The 13,020-nt window shown below is 49.6% G+C and overlaps 1 protein-coding gene across 1 annotated transcript; it reads left to right on the forward strand.

Annotated features, from left to right (window-relative positions):
* The first annotated feature begins 8,360 nt into the window (after positions 1-8,360).
* LOC124702148 (L-ascorbate peroxidase 1, cytosolic) lies at positions 8,361-12,739 on the forward strand. The gene is made up of 8 exons (XM_047234261.1): positions 8,361-8,537; positions 8,639-8,813; positions 8,904-8,969; positions 11,657-11,705; positions 12,047-12,132; positions 12,243-12,322; positions 12,479-12,581; positions 12,677-12,739. The coding sequence occupies exons 1-8, from the start codon at positions 8,419-8,421 to the stop codon at positions 12,737-12,739; spliced, it is 741 nt and encodes a 246-aa protein (XP_047090217.1). The 5' UTR covers positions 8,361-8,418.
* Positions 12,740-13,020: the final 281 nt, after the last annotated feature.

A 13,020-nucleotide genomic window follows, 5' to 3' on the forward strand; every position in this document is an offset into this window, starting at 1 on the left:
ACAAGAATCGCATGGTGGTGGTCTTATGGGACACTTCGGAAGAAAGAAGACATACGCAATGCTTTCAACCCACTACTATTGGCCATGAATGTACCGCGACGTGGAACGCCTTTGCCGACGGTGCACAACATGCTTACAAGCTAAGTCCACTTCCAACCCTAATGGCCTTTATACACCGTTGCCTATTCCTTATGCTCCTTGGTCCGATATAAGTATGGATTTTGTACTAGGATTGCCTCGAACCAAACATGGTCATGATTCCATTTTTGTAGTGGTTGATAGGTTCTCTAAAATGGCTCACTTCATACCATGCCATAAGACCGATGATGCTTCACACATTGCTTCATTGTTTTTCAGGGAAGTGGTTCGCCTACACGGAATACCGGTAAGCATTGTGTCGGATCGAGACGTCAAGTTTATGAGTTATCTATGGAAGTCGCTCATGGCAAAGTTTGGAGTGAAGCTCTTGTTCTCATCGTCCTCGCACCCTCAAACCGACGGACAAACGGAAGTGGTCAATCGAAGCCTCTCTACTCTCCTACGAACACTAGTGAAGAAAAATTCGAAGTCATGGGAAGAGTGCCTACCCCACGCGGAGTTCGCCTACAATCGAGCCAAGCACTCCACAACATCACAGAGTCCTTTCATGATCGTATATGGCTTCGAACTGCACACGGCGCTCGACCTCCTTCCACTACCTCTTCATGAAAGAACGAACATGGACTTCGACAAGCGCACCACCGCCATGAAGAAACTACATGAAGACACAAGAGTAACCATACAAGAGCATGTACTTCGCCAAGCTACTCGCCTCAACGCCAAGAAGAAGAAACGAGTGTTTGAAGAAGGAGACCTCGTTTGGATTCACCTTCGGAAAGAAAGGTTCCCTCATGAAGGCAACTCCAAGCTAAAGCCAAGAGGAGATGGGCCTTTCAAGGTCCTCAAGCGCATCAACAACAACGCCTACGTCATCGACATACCAACCTCCAAGTACTTAGTGAGCAACACGTTCAACATCTCGGACCTCTCACCCTATCATGGAGATGAGGAGGAACAAGAGTCGAGGACGACTCTCTCCCAAGGGGGGAGATGATGCGGGGTGGCCTTTGGACACCTCCTCACCAAGACCAACAAGTCCCCCAAGTGGATCAATGACGCGGGCTCGAGTTAAAGCGCTACATGATAAGGTGAACTCGCTCCTCACTACCCTCGATCTCGGTACCCCATTGGATGGATTGCTACCTCATGTCGACACGCTTTGTGTTATTAGGTACGAGGTGCATCAAGACCCCGGAGAGGAGGACACACCATGGTCAAGAGGAGGAGAGGAGCAGCTGGACGAGAAGATGGACGTGGAGCTGGACCCGACGTCATCCGAAGCGCGCCAAGGAAGGGAGGGAGCCAGCCGGTCCAGGACCCGGTCCGACCGGATCCCTGACCGGGCGCCCCGGTCCAAACCGGATTCCCCGCTGGCTGCAACCAGGCACGTTACTGCGCCTCCGGGACCCCTCTCCGGTCGCCCTCCGGTCTAGGACCCGGTCTGGACCGGACGCGCCGGTCCCAGGGCCGGTCTGATCGGGCGCCTGACCGGATTCGTCGACTTGTCTTGACCGAAACTGCCTTATCCGTTTACTTTGTACCTTTTCGCCATGTGTCGCCCTGTAGGCCTATATAAGTACCCAGGACGCCCCCTTTCACAATTTAGACATAATCTGAGCTTAAAACTACTTTTGAGCTTTGTCTCCCTAGGGTTAGATCCCCTTTGTAATCAAGGCTACTCTTGTTGAGGATTTGGATACTTGTGAGTGAGATTCTAGTGTGCTCCACTCTCTCTCTCTCTTACCGGTCTTCGTCTCCAACCCCGATCTCTCATCCGGAATTCTACCTCGTGTCTCTTCCGGTTGATTCTATTGGCGTGGTCCATCGAGCCACGAGAGTAAGAATTCGATTGTATCGGGTTGGCGTGCGTGTGTTCGTTCTTCGTGTTCTTCGAGTTCTTCTTCCTCTCCCTCTTTCCCCCTTTTGGATTTGCGTCAATCGCGAGATCGGGCCACAAACTAGGTCTTAGACCTCATCACAGCTTGCAGCATATCTGTGGACGGGAAGTATTTCGCCTTCAAAATCCTTGCGCTCAACGACGCGGGATTCTGCATCATGCGCCACCCCTGGCGCGCTAGGAGGGCCAAATTGAACAGCTCAATATCCTTAAACCCTAAGCCTCCCATGCTATTCGGTTTGCACATCTCTCTCTAGGAAACCCGGCAAGGCTTTCTCTCGCCCTCGCGGCTTCCCCACCAGAATTTACGAATCAATGCATTGATATGATCGCACAATCCTTTTGGCAAGAGAAAACACGCCATCAATAAAATCGGCACAGCTTGGGCAACCGATTTGATTAGGATGTCGTTCCATCCCGCCGATAAAAGTCGCTCCATCCACCCTTGGATTTTATTCCAGATTCTATCTTTGATGTATTTGAATGCTCTCCCTCTTGAACGGCCCACATCGGTAGGCATTCCCAGGTACTTTTCCTAGAGTGTCTCATTCTGAACTTCCAAGACAGTTTTCACCGCCTCCTTCACCCCATTCAGGCATCCCTTCTAAAGAAGATAGCATATTTATCCCGATTAATCCACTGACCGGACGCCATGCAATATCGATCCAAAATTTCTTGTGATCGCTTGACAGTAGTAGCCCAGTACTTCACTACACCCCGGGCCTGGCTTTCTTTACATTCACGTGCTGCCTAAATATAGTGCCTGGCTAGTGTCCTAGTGGGCCTAATTCTGTCCAAAAAACTCCTATTGGGCATCGCATGTCTTTGAAAAAAACAAAAGGATTAGTGGGCATATATGGTGGTCCAGAGTCCATAAGCTGGTCCTGAGTGAAGATCCAGAGAATTTCTAGCACGTTCTGCAATTTCTAACTGTGGCCCAGCAATTCGATTTCTTGAGTAAAAAAAAAGCACATGCAATTCGAACGGAAAGAGTGAAGAAGGAACCTGTAGCTGGGTAATAATATCCGTACATGTGTGTCAGTGTGTGGATCACTTCAAAGCATCTTCAGCGGAGCGATGTAAAGGACTGTGCATAATATAATCATTAAGATTAAGCGCGATGTACCAATAGATGATGATCATCCATTTGATTTTCAGAAATCTATTGATGTGGTTGATGCATTGAGCACGTACCTCCACATGCATCAAAAAATTCGAGATGCAGGTGTTCATACTCAACTTTAGAATGATCTAGTCGAGCATTTTTGGGTGCGAAGAGGAAATGCCGCATGATTCTTGAACATGTTTTGCATTGCAATTTATTTAAATTCTTGTATGAATAATTTAATTTGTATATTTAAACTATTCGTGTGAAATTATTTATGTGTATAAATATTGTAACATTGTTTAAAACTATGCAAAATGTTATAGTTTGATGAAACAAACGCAAACCCTAGGGATCAGCCAGATGTAGCTACAGTCGGTTATGGTATAACAAAAAACGTCAATGGTAAATTTTTTTATGAATGCAACCTTTTTTCCTTGTGCGTGCCATTTAAAAAAATGTTACATCGTGTTGTAACATTTCACTGCAATATATCCAAAAAAATCTCACTTATCCAACATTACATGACGCGTATGTAACATTGGTGCAATTTCTTTGTGTCGTAGGTAGGAAATTAATTGTAACACTTTGCTCATACTTATACAACGAAAAATGATGCACAAATGTAACAAATCGCGACATCGTGTGTAACTTAGACAAAAAAATATCCACCAAAGTTACCCTTCCCCAATGCCATGGTAGCATCGCCATGATAGATTCGAGCTCGGTGCTTGCAGGCGCTGGCGAGGAGGCACGGAGGTGACGTAGAAGGGGCTTCCCGAGCTCGCCGGAGATGAATTGACGAGATTGTCTTCTCTAAGTCCGATGGGAAGATCTAGCCGCTGCCATGTCCATGACGGCCTCCAACCGGAGGGATAGCGACCGGGCATGGAGAACTCGGTCAGAGGATCGGCGTCTGGACCAGCACGCTTCAAAGAGCTACAGGAGCGGCGATGACCGCACACGCAAAGAGCTGCAGCAGCAGCGATAGGCGGCGATGGTGAATGCGCGCAGAAAGAGCAGGGCCGACAAGTGACGGTGATGCGCGGGGAGAGCAGCGACCGCAACAACGACGTGGTGGGACAACAGTGGCGAGCACCGTGACCGCGCGAGCCTCGGGTCTTGGAAAGGAAGAACCGGGTGTAGCAACAGCCGGTTGGTAACAAAACTTTTCCAAAACAAAATTAATATTTTTGGGGCCAACACAATGGAGCGCGCCGGTATATGGGACAGTCCCTCTATATTAAAGATTGACTCACGGCGAGGATCTCGTCCCCGGCGGCAATCTACGCAACAAGTTACCTACTTTCAGTCGTCGCGGTGTCTACGATGCATATATCACATAAAAAATAAGGAAACATAGCTCGTCCTCGCCCATGGACATGCCGGACGCGCTGTCGAACACCTGGTGGGTGCTCCTACCCTCGTCGGGGAAGAGGTGGCGGGGAAGGCCGATGTCGTCTGTCACGTGGCCTTCGGTGCGGCACAGGTCAGGCGACGAGTTCAGGTCGACGGGGAAGCGAAAGGCGCCGCTGCCCCTCGCCGCTGAATCTGGCGAGAACAGCGTGGTGGGGTTGAAGGTCATGTCGTTGTCCGCATACTCGGGGGAGTAGCGGGCGCGGCCGTCCATCTGCGACAGCCGCATCTGCGAGATCGATGACCCGTCCGCGCTGTACCCCGACGACGATGGTGAGCTCGAGATGTTGCTTAGGCCGCCACCCATGTTGAGGCACGCTTCCGCAGTGGACGCCGCTTTCGCTGCGTCGATAGCGGCAATGCGGCGCCTTCTGCGGTCAACCGTTATGAAGGAGCGGCGTTCCATCTCCTTGTCGCACTCCTCCTGCGACATGTTCGCCGGCTTCTCCTTCGGCACGACGGTGCACGGCTTCGGCGGCGCCTGCGCCGGAGCCTTTCTCTTCGGTGCATTGGCGGCGGCGAGGGTTTTTCGGGTTGGATGCTGGATGGGAGATGGAGTGACGGGTGGGAGAAATGAGCGGCGGAGGGGACGGGGTTTTGGTGGAGAAGATGTATAATTTGGGGATGTGTGGCTGACAGGCGGCTCTTACGCCCAAAAATTTTCGCCTCGCGGTCGGCGCGCCCGATTCGCGCACTTGGCCAAGGGGCCGACACGGGATTGCCGGCGCTTCTATTGAGCTCGGGAAAGCGCCGGCGCCATTTGGGGCTCGCCGGTATGAGCCCACCAAATCGCTATCGAGGCCGCTATGGGGCGCGCTGGTGGAAATGCTCTTACATTCTCTCTTCTCTTCTCTCTCCTTCAAGTAGATATAAATATGTTATTTTAATTCGTATAGCCAACTAATTAGCATTTATTGTACTTGCTCTAAGACTATTCACATAGTATGCACGTACTCCCTCCAATCCATATTACTTGATGTTAAATGGTGTATCTACAACTAAAATGTGTCTATATATACGGAAAGTATCATTTGCTCCTGAGCACCAGAGCTCTCGTCGTTCAAATAAATTTAAAATCATGGTTTACAAGTTTTAAAAAATTCTGAAAATAATTCTGCACATAGTTAGTGTTGTATCCCACAGGCATGTAAAATCGTGACTTGAAATTCTTTGTATTGTGGGCTATACAAAAATGACAAATCTGATGAAATTTGGGGATTTGAAACATACTTCTACAGATCTACATTTTTGTTATTTTTTTACAGCTCAGAGTACAAAGTATTGGAATTGATATTTTACACGTTTGTGGGATAATTCATGAACTACATCTGATTTTTTTTTTCAATTTTTTTAAAACTTGCAGATATGGTTTTGAATTTTTTGAACTAACCAGGAGCAGTGGAGCTCGGGAGCACGAAATCTGCGTTCCTATATACATCTATATTAGCATCAAGCAAATAGGATGGAGTATGCGTTTTGTGATGATGCGGTCGATTAAAGTACGTAGAGAGGCGGAGAAGCATAAAATTATTTTGCCGCCGGCGAGCGGGTGTGCCGCGAACTGCGTCACGGAGTGCAGGTGTGCGACCGCGAGAGGCACCGCCGCATCGCCGGCATGGCGCGATAGAAAATTGGACGCGTCCGCGTCAGGTTCCCATGATGCTCCGCCGCGCGGCCATTGCTACTTGTCGCGTCTACGCGGTTGACGAAGATGCTCCCACACCGACGAGGCATGCTCCCGTGGACCGCTGCCACAGCCAAACGCCTTTCTCTGATACCCCAGCTTCAGTGCTTTCTTCTACTCGTATCTGATTCCCTGCTTTAGTATTTTTATAATCGTATTTTTGAGCCGAAAAAGGACACCAATTTGACACGATTCTTCGTTTTTCTGTCAAGGTCGTGGTCATTTGTTGATTTGTGCAGTGGTGCTCTAATCTCGAATCTTTCTGTGATGAAGAACGTCTTTTGTACAGTACGTCGAACTGTTTAGCTCCTGCGCACGCTAACTGCATCTTATAAGAGCAACTTTAACAGAGCCCCTATTTATCGGAACTGAAAAAAGCGAGTTCAATCTCCCGAAAAACAATTTGGTTGCGGATTTAGCGATGGCGCAGAACAAAAACCGAAAAGGTGAACCGAACTCGATGAAATCAAACGTAGCGGGAAACCAAAATTTGCGATCGCACTCGATTTCATCGAATGAAGCTAAATTCATTCATAACTTGTACAATACTAGGCAAAATACATGCATATTGCACGTACATTACGATCTACGCACCTAAATTAAACTAAAATTAGCCCCAGAGTGACTATACTGTCATCGGGGAGCTAAACGTAGCCGGCGGAGGGTTTTTGCTCGCCGATCTTCCTAGGCGACGACGACCGCCGCCATTTCGACGACCGCCGCCTCGGAGGTGCTCCCGTACGCTTGAGGCGTCCAGACGGCGTCGTCGTCGTCGTCGCCGTGCGGGGGCAGCGCCGGCAGAGGAGGGCTGCACGCCGCGGCAGCGGGAGGCGCCTCGGCTTTTCCTTCCGCGCGCGCAGCGAGGTAAGCCATCATCTCCGGCCACTTCCGGCCAGCCCTCCTCCATGCGCCGATGGAGCGCCTACGCCTGCCGAGCTCCGGCGACGCCCGTGCACCCGGCGGACGCCGAGTGCACCTTCCGGTGCCGGATCGGCCACCTTCCCTACCCACGCGTCTAGCACGTGTCATTCCAGACGGAGGGGAGCTGGCCGAAGCGGCGGCGCGGCGTCGGAGCGACCGGAATCACTCTTCGGAGCGGAGAACTAGAGGCGGCGGTGGGAGACGAGCGGCGGAGGGGAGTAGGGTTTGCGAACCGAACTCCCCTTCGCGAACCCTTTTAATAGGGGTCGCTCGGTGGTTTTCTCGGGCCCCCGAACTTTCGATTCAGGCCGGTCCATGTATTCGGACGCTGATCTGCGCGCGTTTCAGCCCGAACCCGTAAATCCGCTGGAAAAGTTCAGTTCCGGCGGAATTTACGAGCTCTGTTAGAGATGCTCTAGGGAGTTTTCTTATCTGTGATCGCTGCCGCGCGCATGTGAGTTTCCGCACTGACTCGTCTTACCAAACAGCTCATTTCTGGATCCGGAGCAGTCAAATAAACGAAGGAACACAGCTTCAGAATGAGAAACGGATCCACGGAGAAGCATCTGCTGCTGCATGGCTGCTCAGAAATAAAAACCACTTGTGCTTGTGCGTACGAAACGCATCTGTCTCAGTGGTCCGGTGTACCCACTGCTAGCCGCCTAGCCGTTCGTTTCAAGTTTCAACCCAGAACCACGACCCACCATGGGTGCACGTGCACGAGAGAAAAAAAAATTCACCATCGCTATACAGCTCAAGAGGTTAACCAATGGAAGGACGACGTGGAAGGATCAGACCAGGCACACTGCCCAAGAAAGAGGCCGGGAATAGCGGGCCGGCGTTACTTTCCTCCGGGCCCATTTCATCACCCGCACCAACCGCTGCACGCCACGTGTCCCGCAAGCCCGTGAAGCCGTGAACCGTCGCCGCTGCTGCAGTCGCAGACGAGCAGCGAGGGGCCGCGTCCCACCGAAATGACCAAAACGCCCGCGCCACCTTCCCCCATCCCTCGTAAAGCGCGGGCAAAATGGTAACTTCTCCACGCAGGCGATTCCATTCTCCCCACCACTTGGCCGTGACTAGCGTGCCTACCACGCGCGGCCAAATGTGCCACCGTCCCCACCGCACGATCGCCCATCGACGGCTGGGACGCGCCCTCCTAGAACCTTCCTTGGCCCCCGCTATAAACCCCCGCCGGCCGGAGCGTGGCTTCCATTCGCCCCATACGCCTCGGCTGCCTTCTTCAGTTTCCCCTTCCCCACGCCTGATCAGAAGAGAATCTGCCCGGCCGCAGCCATGGCGAAGAACTACCCGGTGGTGAGCGCGGAGTACCAGGAGGCCGTCGAGAAGGCCAGGCAGAAGCTCCGCGCGCTCATCGCCGAGAAGAACTGCTCCCCGCTCATGCTCCGACTCGCGTAAGCCCCCGCCCCGCTCCTCCGACTGTAGCGACGGGAGCCTTTTTTTTTGTTTTCTCCATTCGCGGCCTGATCTATTCTTTCTCGTGGTCGTGGCGCAGGTGGCACTCCGCGGGCACCTTCGACGTGTCCTCCAAGACGGGCGGCCCGTTCGGGACCATGAAGAAGCCCGCCGAGCAGGCGCACGCCGCCAACGCCGGGCTCGACATCGCCGTGCGCATGCTCGAGCCCATCAAGGAGGAGATCCCAGCCATCTCCTACGCAGACCTCTACCAGGTACCACGCGGTTTCACTTATAATAGATCTGCCCGATCTGTTCTGCTCGAATGGACGTGCTTGCTGATTTTGTTTCTTTTCCTTGTGAAGCTCGCAGGAGTTGTCGCCGTGGAGGTGTCCGGTGGGCCCGTCATCCCCTTCCACCCGGGGAGGGAGGTGAGATTTCTCATCCCTTTTCTGAACCTTGGAGTTTCCTCCTCTGGGTTTTAGGATTTATTACTAGTGCGGTAGCGACAGTGTACTATGTTGCAGGCAGGTTGGTGGCACCGAGTTTACGGCTTTTAATTTTAACTAGCCGCACCTTTTTCATGATGCGCTTTCTTGTATTGGTTGGTGGCTCCTGCGGAAAGTGATTACACTAGTCAAACAGTCTGATTCTGGCACACTACTATTGCCTGTTATCTCTATGTGTTCATCCTGACGCTGTCTCAGCTTAACCAGACTCAACTTCTGTATTGTTTGCTGCTATTCTTATCTTAGTAGATGTATAATAATACGTTTTTAATGTGAAAGATTTTACTAATTAATGTAATATCTTGTACATCCTCTACTGTGCCATGTGTTAGATGTATATATATGTATATTGTAGTTTCCCCATATGTTAGGGGGCTTTCTGCATATGTGCACCTGTACATGTACTATATATTGTGGCCTTTGGCCCCCTGGTAATACAACAAGTATATTCCCTAACATGGTATCAGAGCAAAATTGATCCTCCTCTCCCTACGAACTTGTTCCCGGCCGTCGCGTGGCCGTAGTCGTCCCCGTCTGTTCTCCTCGCCGGGCCAAGCAGCACCAGGGCCGACCGCCTGACGCTGCTCCCCGATCTCCTTCCAGGCTCGCCCGATCTCCAGGCTCTCTCGATCTCCCGCCGATTCCGGCCGCGCGCGTGGAGCTCCGGCCGATTCCCGCGCGAGCCGCCCGCCTGCTGATTCCGCCCGCGCTTGGAGCATCTTCCAATTCCGTCCGCTCGTGTGGCTCTCCTTTTGCTGGATCCGCTCTGGATCTTCCAATTTCGCTCCCTGCCCCCGACGCCCTGTTTCTAGTGTAGGCACCATTTCTACTCCCTCTTTCTCTGTCCCTGATGTTTCTCATGTTCCTCGCCTTCAGATGAACCTTTTCTCTGCTAGCCAGCTCACCGATTCTGGTTGTCGCGTCATTCTTGACGCTGAGTCTTGTGCGGTTCAGGATCGTCGCACACAGGCCCTGGTTGGAGCAGGCCCTCGTAGCCGTAAGTCTCCGGGGCTTTGGGAGTTAGACTGGCTTCGTGTTCCTTCCGCTGCCACTCCATCTGCCAGTTCTCCTCCGGTTGTTGCCTCTGTCACCGGCTCTTTTCAGCAGTGGCATCATCGTCTTGGTCACCTTTGTGACTCTCGCCTGTCGTCTTTGGTTCATCGTGGCCTTCCGGGGTCTGTCTGCGGAGATGGGTCGTTACACTCGTCGGGGCTGTAGGTTAGGCAAACAGATTCAGCTTCCTTATCCTACTAGTGTGTCTGTCTCTCAGCGACCGTTCGATTTAGTCCATTCCGATGTTTGGGGTCCGGCTCCCTTCGCTTCGAAAGGGGGCCATCGATACTATATCTTATTCATTGATGATTTTTCACGGTACACCTGGGTGTTTTTCATGCACTCTCGCAGTGAGGTGCTTTCTATTTATCAGCGTTTTGCGGCCATGGTCCGCACTCAGTATTCCTCACCCATTCGCGTGTTCCGTGCTGATTCTGCTGGTGAGTATATCTCCCAGCACCTTCGTGGTGTCCTTGCTGAGGAGGGCACCCTCGCTCAGTTTTCTTGTCCCGGCGCGCATGCTCACTAGTGCGGTAGCGACAGTGTACTATGTTGCAGGCAGGTTGGTGGCACCGAGTTTACGGCTTTTAATTTTAACTAGCCGCACCTTTTTCATGATGCGCTTTCTTGTATTGGTTGGTGGCTCCTGCGGAAAGTGATTACACTAGTCAAACAGTCTGATTCTGGCACACTACTATTGCCTGTTATCTCTATGTGTTCATCCTGACGCTGTCTCAGCTTAACCAGACTCAACTTCTGTATTGTTTGCTGCTATTCTTATCTTAGTAGATGTATAATAATACGTTTTTAATGTGAAAGATTTTACTAATTAATGTAATATCTTGTACATCCTCTACTGTGCCATGCACTTTTCATCTTGTGATACGCAATCTGCCAAGGTATTAGTTACTGCTGGCCCACGTGCTTGTGTTAGATGTGTAAGATGGCTACATTTTCACACAGTCGGGAAATTACAAAACGCCTGTGTCAAAATGTGTGCTTCTGTGTCTGGTTTCCTTTTTCTATGCAGTTACTAGATTATGTTTGTGCCCTATTTGCTTTCAGTACAAATGTTTGTTCAAAAGTGGTTTATAGCCTGCAGTCTTTAAAATGATTTCATCTTCACTACTCTTTTATGGAGTATCTATTTTTTCCTTGGTAATTGCTCCAATCCAGATCTTAGCATCTGATAAAACAAACGTTTGACAAAATCAGCAAGAACTTTATTATTACAGCTTCCTGCCATCGATAATTGATTAATTGTAGGTGGATATGATTATTATATTTTTAAGGCTGTGATTTCAATGAAATGGAGGGCCAAATTAACAAAAGTAGTCACATTTTTATTCTATTTACATTTTTTGGCCATGCATATTGGAGGACTGTTAAGTATTAATACTATTTTTTTCGACTAGCAGTTTAAATACTTTCTGTATCTGTAATAATGTGCATATATAGTACATTAGGTTCAAGTTCAGCAATGTGTCTTATTTCTTTCATTGTTACTGTCTAGCTCATTACACTTGTAACCTAACCTACAATTTTTCCATTTACAGGACAAGCCTCAGCCCCCACCTGAGGGTCGCCTTCCCGATGCAACCAAGGGTACCACTCTTTACCCTCACTATATTTTCTTGCAACTGAAAATGAAATACTCACTATTGAGACAAACATTTGTAACTGCTGTTGCAAAATGCCATTAAATAAAGCTCTTGTGTTCGTTGCTACCAATATTCCAATATGTTTGCCCCTTTCTGGAATTGTGACATCATCTATATTTGCATGTAACTTTTCCTTATACTGTTTGGCTATATGATGTCAACTGATGAAGAACTTATGAAATGTTATGGTCTTGAATCTTGGTTAGTGTATTGGCTCAAGTTGCAAGAATGCTCTGTTGTTTTGTTTGCTTCACTTCTGATGACTTTTCCTAACTGTTCTACCAGGTTCTGACCACCTAAGGCAAGTCTTCGGCAAGCAGATGGGCTTGAGTGATCAGGATATTGTTGCCCTCTCTGGTGGTCACACCTTGGTTAGTTTTCTTATCTGTTCAATCTATTTTGGTATTGTACCTCGATCTCTGTATGTAAGCCTCTATATGCAAGCCATCAACATAGTTTGCTTGTGTTATTCTATATATAGGGAAGGTGCCACAAGGAGAGGTCTGGTTTTGAAGGACCCTGGACAAAGAACCCTTTGAAGTTTGATAACACTTACTTCACGTAAGTGTGGCGAGCTTATGTCTTTTACATAATTTTGTTCTTCTGAAACATAGTTATGTAGATATGCTGCTTTCTAGTAGCTTGATTTTCGTTTCTTGGCAGGTCATAGTTTTCCTTAATAAATAGTAAATCTCTATATAACACTTGTTTCCACAGGGAGCTTCTGAGTGGTGACAAGGAGGGTCTGCTTCAGCTTCCTAGTGACAAAACCCTGCTGACTGACCCTGTCTTCCGCCCCCTTGTGGAGAAATATGCTGCGGTATGTCTCCTCTCCTGTCACTGTCTAGTTCACTGGCTTGTTGAGAGATATGCAAGAGCACCACTATACTGATAACTTTATATTCCTTCCTGCAGGATGAGAAGGCTTTCTTTGAGGACTACAAGGAGGCACACCTCAGGCTATCTGAACTGGGGTGAGTGGCGGCCATGTACTCTTGAGCATTTGATTTATAGTACCTAGTATTATTCATCATATCGACTGTACCTAAGCAGTAGCCCTTGTCAACTGTGATTATAGGTATGCCGAAGCTTAAGAGGTGTCTACAACTGCTGGCTGCTGCTACTACGGGCGATCGGGGTGACCTGTTCTGCTTCTAGACTAGGCTCGGTGTGAACTAGCAGACTGCTAAGTAATCATCTCTGTAATAAAGTTTGTTGGCCTGAGGCCATCCCCTGTACGCTGTTAGTCGATTGATATC

This window comes from Lolium rigidum, chromosome 3 (assembly GCF_022539505.1).
Source record: "Lolium rigidum isolate FL_2022 chromosome 3, APGP_CSIRO_Lrig_0.1, whole genome shotgun sequence".
Classification (NCBI taxonomy): Eukaryota; Viridiplantae; Streptophyta; class Magnoliopsida; order Poales; family Poaceae; genus Lolium; species Lolium rigidum.

What these genes read in the sequence shown, in the direction of transcription:
- LOC124702148 (XM_047234261.1), top strand. Translation starts at nt 8,419, where the DNA reads ATGGCGAAGAACTACCCGGTGGTGAGCGCGGAGTACCAGGAGGCCGTC. An exon ending in CCGCTCATGCTCCGACTCGC is followed by an intron (nt 8,538 to 8,638) that starts GTAAGCCCCCGC and finishes GTCGTGGCGCAG; the next exon opens with GTGGCACTCCGCGGGCACCT. An exon ending in CCTTCCACCCGGGGAGGGAG is followed by an intron (nt 8,970 to 11,656) that starts GTGAGATTTCTC and finishes TTCCATTTACAG; the next exon opens with GACAAGCCTCAGCCCCCACC.